This window comes from Apaloderma vittatum, unplaced genomic scaffold, assembly GCF_000703405.1.
Source record: "Apaloderma vittatum isolate BGI_N311 unplaced genomic scaffold, ASM70340v1 scaffold15794, whole genome shotgun sequence".
Taxonomy (NCBI): Eukaryota; Metazoa; Chordata; class Aves; order Trogoniformes; family Trogonidae; genus Apaloderma; species Apaloderma vittatum.
The window spans coordinates 4,126-13,735 of record NW_009711080.1 but is presented as its reverse complement, the minus strand read 5'-3'; the positions used below and the strand labels follow the sequence as shown (position 1 = coordinate 13,735).

At 40.8% G+C, this 9,610-nt stretch overlaps 1 protein-coding gene across 1 annotated transcript in view; it reads right to left on the bottom strand.

Annotated features, from left to right (window-relative positions):
* The window catches only part of MYO9B (myosin IXB), a 31,445-nt gene extending 25,700 nt beyond the window's left edge, over nucleotides 1–5,745 (bottom strand). The window contains 1 exon segment of the mRNA XM_009867535.1: nucleotides 4,909–5,745. Within this exon segment, the coding sequence (XP_009865837.1) occupies nucleotides 4,909–5,745 (837 nt within the window).
* Nucleotides 5,746–9,610: the final 3,865 nt, after the last annotated feature.

Genomic DNA, 9,610 nt, shown 5'->3' with positions numbered 1-9,610 from the left:
GAATCGGAGTTGGAAGAGCCTATTCTGGGCGTCAGGAAGTCATCCAACCCATCCTCTTACCTTGGAATGCACGAGTCATACACTGGAGTCTGCTACTCAAAGCTCCCACAACAGTGACAGCTTTAAAAGGATTCAGAAAAATTCTCCTTTCATTCGCTGTAAAAAGAAAACCTCAAACCACACACATGCTCCTGCCATCCACCTCAGGAACACAACTAGAAATTTCCCTTAATTCTTTCGCCAGAGTTGTCAAAATCTGAAAAAGCTATCAGAGTGTCTATGCAAACCCTAATGCATGGCAGAACCACCACTGCACAGCCCGATCTTTGAACGTGCCAAACGACAGCGAAGGCTCAAGCTACACCCTAGAGGAGGGAGCGACTGCTTCGGGGTTGAGCTGAGTTTAGCAGTGCTCCTCACAAGCACGCCGCAGAGTCCACTCCTCAGCGCAGATGCCGCAGTGCTGGGGGTCACTTTGTGACTCCACGCGCTGTGTGATGTCCTGGGGAAGTCTAAGCAAGCCACATGATAAGACTGTACAAGGGACAAGGTGATTTTTCCCCCCAAAAAGATGAGTGCAGCAGGGAAAAGTATGCAACGACGCTTTTATACCGAAAAAACCCAGCAAGATAGAACCAAATGGAAAAAGGAAGTTCCATTCCTCCTCAGATTATGATTCTTAAAACAAACACAAGCAGATAGTAGCCTCAAAACAACTACTTTCCCTTAAATAGAACTGACTACACCCACTAAATATATATGCAGACTTTTATGGCAAATACAAATGAAAACCAGAGTTGAAGCACCACTCAGCTAAAGTCCGTCTTATACCAAAACCACAAGCACGATGGGACAGAGCTGACAGCAAATTGCTCTACTCTGTTTTCCATAGAATGGTAAAGCAGAGAAGTTTACTTTCTACAATGGAATTCAACAAGCTTTTTAACATGTTTAGCTCTAGAAAATATCACCCACTTGACCGTGCTATCAATATTAATTAATTCATATTTACAACTGCCTTTTTTAGAAGACCGCTTAATGAATGCTTCCTCTTGCACTTTCCATTTTATTCAGGCTTAAATTCTCTTCCAAGAACGGTTCAGTGACACTCAGAAAGCTTCACGAACATATCCAAACGGAAATAAGCAACCCTTTTCAAAGTAACACATGAAAAAGTCAGGACAATCTCAGGAGGGTGGGACAGATGGACATACTTAGCTTCCACTGCTGAGGGAAAGGACCTTTCAGCATACTAAGAAAATAACTTCTGTAGCAAACCCCGGATGCTAAGGGTTACACTTTAACAACAGACAGCAAGCCAACAGCAGCTCTGCTGCCAGAAGAGGAAGCTCCAATAGCAGCTCTGCTGGCAGAAGAGGAAGCTCCAATTCCCCTCTTACTAGGTCCCTCGGTACATGCTCCCACTCCCTCGCTCCATTTTCTGCCACTTTATTAAATTAATTGGCTTGAAGAATCTGAAAAGTTAATTTTAGGTCTCCAAAATAAGTCCAGAGTCTTAGACTGCACACTGTACATTCTATACTTGAAACGTACGCTGTAAGACATTTTCACCCAATGAAAGGAAAATAAATATTCCTTGGAAATTTCTTAAGGATGAATAGAAAGGTTTAATTACCTTCATGACTCTGTAAAAGAAACAGTTTGATTTGCTACTCCCAATTCGACCCCCCAAACGTAAATTCTTTCTTAGGGCTTCAACTGTGAGTAAATGAAATGACAGTCACGAGAAGGCAAAACTCCAAGTCAAGGAACTATACTTTAATCACTACCTTCAGGAGAGGATGGAAAAGTCAGGAGTGTCTTAAAACAGAGCCTTCTCTTATCTTCCTACCAGTTTTAAAGAAACTGCTCTTCAGTAGAGCCTGGAGAAACAGTTAAAAATATAACCTGAGAGCAATTCCCGTATGGACAAGGCAACTCTAGGTCTCATGAACTATTAAAAACCAGCACAAGCCACGGCTTCAGGCTGTGCCGAAGGACCACTGTCCCATGGAAGCAGCTGGCCTTTACGATTCCTTTGCTCTAGAAAGCTGAGAGCAGTGCCCACTATAACCAGCAGTGGTACAAGTTATCTCCGCTTACTAGATCCCCAAGAAAGAATCTTACAAACAGCTCAAGCTCCAGTGCTGAGATTGAGCAAGAAGCATCTGAGGATCAGAGAGTGACCCGTGACCAGCCGTCCTTTCACTGGCACACGTGACAGCAATTGTGCCAGTGCCCGTTTTCATTTTTAACTACGTTGTCTCAGTATCTCGCACTTCATTCCGCAAATGCTTGAGAAGGTAACAACAAGCAACTTTTAAGGTCAAACCTCCTCTCATGGTAAAGCTGTAACTCCATTCTCCAGAGTCTAGAGCTAAAATACTAACAGCAGTTTATCTACAAATTCCCTACAGATTTGAAGAGAGATTAGCTAGACAACACAGAAACAGGATTTGGTAAGAAGTACGTTTGCAGGTTCACTAAGTATCTGAAGATAAAATTATAAATCCATCCCTGTAACACCTCTCTGTTTTAGAAATGTTTGCTCCAACTTGTTGAACTTTTGTGAAAGTTCAGCCTATAAACAGACACATTTTACTTAGGTGTCAGGAAAATAAGAGGTCACTAAAAAGGGGAAGTTCTGAGCCAAAATGCAACCAAATTCTACAAAATAAAAAAGTCAGGGAAACAGACTTCAGTCAAGAGTATATTTTCAGCTTTCAAGAGGACTCAGAATAAAACTTCAAAACTAAACAGAACATTCTCAAATTGTTTGTGCACACTACAAAACTTTTCATGCAAAAAGTCCCCTGAAACACCCATTTTAGAAAAATTCCCTTTTACCACTTTAGTTCCCTTCAGTAAAATCCCAAATGAGTCACCACAGTTGGATTTAGAAGTGACCAACTTTTCTGTTAGAATTTGTGACCAGTTCAACTTCAACACGGCAAAGTCAGCTTTCTGTGCATTCCTTCCCAAGACCAAGAGTTGACTTGTTTTCTTTTTTAAATTACTTCTACTGACTGGAATTGCACAAGAGCATCCGTAGTGGGAAACATGGAAGCTTCACTGCCCGTTGAATCCACTCTGCGGCATCCCAAGTAGAGTAGTTTGATTTTACTTATGTTCTAAACCACCACAGCATCATTTTTCTTTAATGTGCGCTGCAGTTATGTGAACATAGAAGTACATTCCCACTGCCTTCAATACGGTTCTGCCAAAATCACAGGTATTCCAGGGATTTAGTTCAGCCTGGACAAATCTTAGCCTCTGTGAGTTTCAAGTCAATACTTTTAATACAAAAACGTATGTTCAGTTCTGAAAGCCTTAGGATTCAGATGTTCATACATTGTTTTATATATTTGTTATTCCTTTACCTTTTGCAATATTTAGGAGAACAAGTTTACACTGAATCAATTTGTGACTGACAAATACACTCAAAGAAGTTGAAGCAGAAGTTTCTCTGAGAATTTCAGAAAAAATCCTCAAATTTTAGCCAGCACGTACTCCAACAGCTATGTCAGAAACCATCTGGCAAGTCTGCAAGCTAAGCTTTCAATTGGTCATCACATTTCCTAGCTAGCGAGACTATTTGCTCATGAAATGCATTACTAAATGCTCAGCGGAATTCCGAAGAAGTTGCAATACGTATGACAACTAATCTCACCTTAGCAAAAAACCAAATATTTCTTCATAGACATTCCTGGACATACACAACATTGACCTGTGAGTCCAGCAAAGCTGTTAGATTTTAATTCTGAATCCAGGGGTATGTGCATTTCTTACTCAATGGACAAACCACAAGAAGATCTTGCTTTCTCTCCCTGGTTTGACACAGCTGATCACGTCCAGTAGATTAGGATCTGAAACAGTTAATTTTATCAAAAGGCAGAAAGATCAGCTGATCAAACAGTGCTTTCCACAGTGACCCCTTCCTGTTTTCTGTTTAGAACTGCAAACTTGAACTCCAGCAGCCAACAAACCTCAAGCAATTTTACTTCTTCTTTCAAGCAGCAGAAAGCAAGTCAAAAAAGAACTTGCAGCTATTCCTCATTCTTTACAGAAAAGCTTTCCAATCACATAAATGCAGCACGGTTTAAACTTTAACTTCATTGTTTTTTTCACATTTTACTTAACAGCTTAAAAACAAAGCTTACTTTATTGTTATGAAAGTGTCACGTTTGAGAATGTTAAAACTGAAAAATTAAAATGCTTGTGTTCAACCTCCTTGCTGTTGAAGATCTGTCCAAGCTTCCAGAGTTTTTCCTTTCAGAGGAGAGTAAAAGGGAGAGGCTGAAGCCTAAAGGATCCGCTTAAATTTGTCCTGTTGTCACCCGATGCAAGGTAAGCAGTACCCTCTCATGGGTTTAGTTTTGCTTTCTGTTAGAAAGGCTGTAGCCATTAAAAGTCAGCACCGACTCGCACTTTCTTCCCAACAATGTTACTCTCTTCAAAACAAACAACTGCAGAAAGGAAATCACTCCCTCAAAACGCGAGTTCATCTAATTGCTGCAGGACATGCTTACACACAAAGGCATGACCACACTAAGCAGTTAATGTTGCAGTGGAACAATCATTTCATGAAAGCATTTACTTATGATTTGATTCAAATGCCAACAAAACTTTAAGATGGAAAACACAGGTAACCTCTGTCCCAGAAGATTAGTGTTTCGTGGTGGAAAGCTAAATCAAATATAAATTAAAAGCAACAGGAAGTCAACTGAACGGAAGGATGAATTAAGGAAAATCAATCAGAAGCAGTCTAGCAACACGGCCAAACACCAATGCAGTCCACTGATATTAAAGCCTAAACCAAGTAGGTGACTCAAGAGTAGTATTCAACAGCAGTTATTTGAAGTTTTCAAAAACCTATTTTCACAGAAGGCAGTTCTAGCACAAATTTACCTCCAGAACTGGTCCGGCTCCCAGAATAGTTCTCTCCACACCACTTGCGTACCCTTTCTGGCTCAGTGCTGTGAGGCAGTGAATTAAGAAGTTTGTGCTTTGAGTTTTGCCAGACCCACTTTCACCCGATATAACTATGCACTGATTAACATGTTTTTTAAGCATCGTGTGATAAGCCACATCAGCAATGGCAAAGATGTGAGGCTCCAACTTCCCAAGCTGATGGTTCTCATACATCTTGACATATTTAGGATTATAAATGGGCAGGAACTTGAAGGGGTTAATCGCAATCAAAATACTTCCGGCATAAGTATAAATCTTGTGTTTTAGAAAGCGACATTTGAGATTCTCTAGGAGCGTTGTCTCCGTTAAGTTGGGGAGATTGCACAAGTCATCAAAGTCCTCCTGATGCCACGGAAGAAAACCCCTTTCAACCAATCGCCGAGCATCTGTCTCCTTGGAAAGCAATTGCATCTGGACGTATTTGATGGTCCCATCAGTGTTTCTTTCTTGCAAAAGAAAGTAGTACCCATCCTTTTGTGGATGCTCATCCTGAGCACGACGAGGCCAAAGTAAAACCCTATGAACAGGAGAATCATTTATATCAAGTACCCATTCTTCACCGCCCGATTCTTTCACTTCCACGAGCACATAATGTTTCGAGACATCCAGGTTTAAGATATTAATCACATCCTTGATAACATCTGAAGATGTGCTGTCCTTGGTTGCTGTCACTTTGCAGCAGGGAGCACTTTCTGTTGAGAGTTGGGGGTAAATATGAAGATTATAGGCTGCCTTTGCCTGGCAAACTGCACTGTCAGCATCTTTTAAACTCATTCTGTCCCCAAATGGGCTTCAGTCTTCCACCGCTGCTTAATATGCAGTGCCCATCGTCTAAAATAATAATAAAAAAAGAAGAAAGTTATTAAATAGTCAAATTACCAATTAAAGAACAAATGCACTATTTGTAAATCAGTGATACTAACAGTCTGCTTAACCTATCCCACAGAGTGGAGAGCTGCCACAAGATCTATCCTCTTCTCACTTTTCCTTCACTCCTATGCCATCCCTTCCTCCAGCAGCTCAAGCTTTCAACAGCCGCAAAGCAATTTCAGCTGAGACAAATGTCCAGATTAAAACTTCCTTGTTTCTCCAGGTTAGTTTTAACCCAGGTAATTTCCCTGATCTGGTTCACTGTATGGCTACACAAACATTCATTCATCCTCCCACATAAACCCTCCCTTAAAGTTGCACAAGCAGCTTGAGGTAGAAACAGCATTTGATCATTTCTTAAATCAGCAATGAGAGTTTAGAGCAGCCACGTAACGCGGCAGAAGGAGCAGGGCACAGCTGCAAGGAGAAAGATGGTTCTGACACCAAGAGCCACAACTTTTCTTTTTGTTTCCCCCAAGTGATCTCTTACCAGGAAAGGTACAAGACAGGTACAATATTTACCCTCCCTCGACTTTAAGGAAATGGTGCCTACAGGCAACCAGTGCAACCACTGCTGCCAACTGCTTCTACCCCTGCACACTGTAGTGATTTCTTGAACATACACAATCTACTCAGACAAGAGACTGCTAATTTCACTTGAACCAACCACATCCTTGGTTTGAACGCGGTTTTTACCTTCCATTTTAGGCAACAAAGTACAACTAGTCTTATCGCAACTGCTTTTCAGTTCAGCTAACAAGATCCCAAGTAATTCAGTTCACAAGCTTTTATAGCTATCACATCAACTCTTTCCTCACTGAGTTTCTGAAAATTCACATATGAGTCTCTAAAAAAATCACTCATTCTGATTGCTCTCTCCTCCTTTCACCCCTGATGCAGAAGTCAACAGAAATCAACCTCCTCCTTACTGTCAAGTCTAAAAGCCTCTAGGTTTAGTAACACTCTGTGCCTTTGCCAGGGACGTTTCTCTCTATTGCAGTTCAGTATATCCAGATCACCAGCACTGGGCTTGCTTATTACATTGCTTTAGTTCAACAGTTAATTAGCTTACCAACAGGTAGTGAACGGGGAGTGATAGTGAGTACTCCCTTTGAACAGCCTGTAATACTTCAAACACAGAATATCAGTTCAATTCATGCTTCAAGAACAAAGCGTTCTAATTATACACTTATATGCCTAATATATAGGTATTAAAAAAAAAAAGAAGAGGTAGAGAAGTGCCAATGAAGTTGCTTTTTGCCACTAAACAACTGCACAGGAACTTGCAAAAGGCCACAGAGAGCAATCCTTTCCAACTAAAATCAGAAGAGTTGGAGGCTGCCACTTCCACTGCAAGCAATGAATCACTTCACAGAAACATATGATGCAGTTCTGCTTCATGAATCGCCTCAGAGTAGAGAGCTGTGCTTTAAGGGAACTCTGAATAGTAAGCTTACAGAAAAGACTGTTATCCAAGCCGGATCATTTTTAGCGGCTACTCATCAAAAGGAAGGCTGAGCAAGCCACAGACAGCAAGACAAACCACAGCACGTCTCTGGTCAAGCTGTATGATCCCTTGGAGAGTTTTTTTTCCCCAATAAATTTCATTCTTCATTAAGGACAGCCATACAGAAAGATGGACCAGTAAGCTCCAAGCCCTCTCTCCATTTCCTATCATTATCACTGACCAGTAGCTAATAAGTCAGAAGGATCTCTGAAGTAATTATGCGCGGGTAAAGCAGTCTTAAGCTACAGAATCTCAAAGATCTTAACACATAGTAGAATCTACAGCAGACTGCTGCTCACGGGAAAGATGAATCTGGAGCACAGACAGAAAAAAAGAACAACAGTGACCATTTTCCATTCAAGTTAGCTCAGGCAGTTCAAGGGAGACAGTCTTGTGCAGACTTCCTTTTCCCCCCCCCAGCAATTAGTTTCAGACACACAGTCTGGTATGATAGAGGAAGTCCCCTCAGAAAGCTTTTTTGCCAAAACAGCACCCTAAGAAACACGGCACTGACTTTTTGGACATGCAGAAGAGCTGAACCTAGGTGCTGACTTCTGACTTTACTCACATACATTTCCTAACGTCATCTCATGTCAGCCACCAAGAAATATCTGGTATATTGCTCAAGACTCCCACACCACACTTTCCAAAGAGGAAACCGGAACACAGACGGCCCCTTCGCTACCGGTGAAAAACCCAGGCCGGTTACAGTAAGCAGCAAGGCAATACCTCGTGGTGTCTGCTCAGGTGTGTGTGACTGCAGAAAGACCTCTCTTCCTGAAGAGGACAGATTTCTGACAAAGCAACATGCAGATATCAACCTTAATGTACCCATGCTACATACAGATTTCTAAACTATGCAGCCATCATACAACTTAGAAAAGATATCAGATTTATTTGATTATAATACTGTTCTAGAAGAGACAGATCTCCAGCTTCATATGGAACAGTATTTCAACCCACAAGTTAGAACATAAAAGCAAAAGAGTATACACTGAACAGATCATAAGTTGGTTACCTAATGTGTCCCCGTATTCATCAAAGGACAGGGTATCATCAAGCAACTTGAGGATTAGAATCTAGTGAGGTTGGATTCCTGGCATCAAAGCAAACATTTTCATGACGGTTCTAGAAGAAAAAAAAAGTTACTGATAAAGAATGTATCGGAGAGATTGAGAAAGCAGTATGTAATCAAAAAGTTTGGTCAATTATATAGTTCAGTAGTATAGGAGGAAGAAAGCTGTTGCTAAACAAATTTCAGCTCAGTTTTTAGATATATATCTTCAAGTTTAACCAAGAAACAACCCATACCAGAGTGATGGAATAGGAGCTACCCTGAAATAGGCTTGAAAACCATAGCAAGTAATCATTTAAACACAGTATTCTAAAATAACACACAAGCACCACAGTGAATGTAATTCCCAGATAACCATCAAATGAACATTTAGTTAGGCAGCCATACTGCCCTTGTACTCAGGAGACACGTGACCAACACTGCATCTAAAATATGTCCAAAATTCAATGAAGAAGCTGAGATAAGAACAGCAACAATAAATCTGTTAGAAAAAAATCCCTTTACAGCAAAATACTCCAGAAGCTTTGTCTATGAGAAACACACGAGGAGACTGGTATCAGTTTAAGTCCTTGCTCGGGGAACCAGAGTTTGGTAACAATCATCAGTCTGGAGGACAAAGCTGCAATACAAGTCAGCGGCTGGAATTCAAAGCTAGATAAATGCGAGCTAATGAAAGACATAAATGTCACCAGAAGACTGCCCTAAACTGCAAAAACTTAACTGACACTAACAATGAGGACTGATTGCTGAAAAACAGATGGTCCCCAGTTACAGATGTACCTCTTAGAGAAGTTAATTAGGTACCACACTTGCACTTACGTCGAGTGGTCTGAACAGATGATTACAATTCCTTCTAATTTTATAATCACTAATTATTCAGACAATTTTTAAGTAACTGAAATATTTATTCAACATAATTTGGCTCATTAAGGAAGCACAAGTCTGAATTCAGGTGCAGAGAATACTGGAAAAAAAAGGAGAAATACAGGAGTAGAAGGTAATAATGAAACCCTACTGGTCAGCATGCAAACCAGCAAACTCCGGAAAGCAGCGTCCTAACCACCACTTTTGAATTCTTCCTGTTGATGGAAGTTCCGCAGAGTTACCTCAATACCCTTCCTTATAAGAAACCCCTTTCCAATGCCTCAGAAAAAACCAATCTGCACGTTAGAGGATTTCATAAGTGG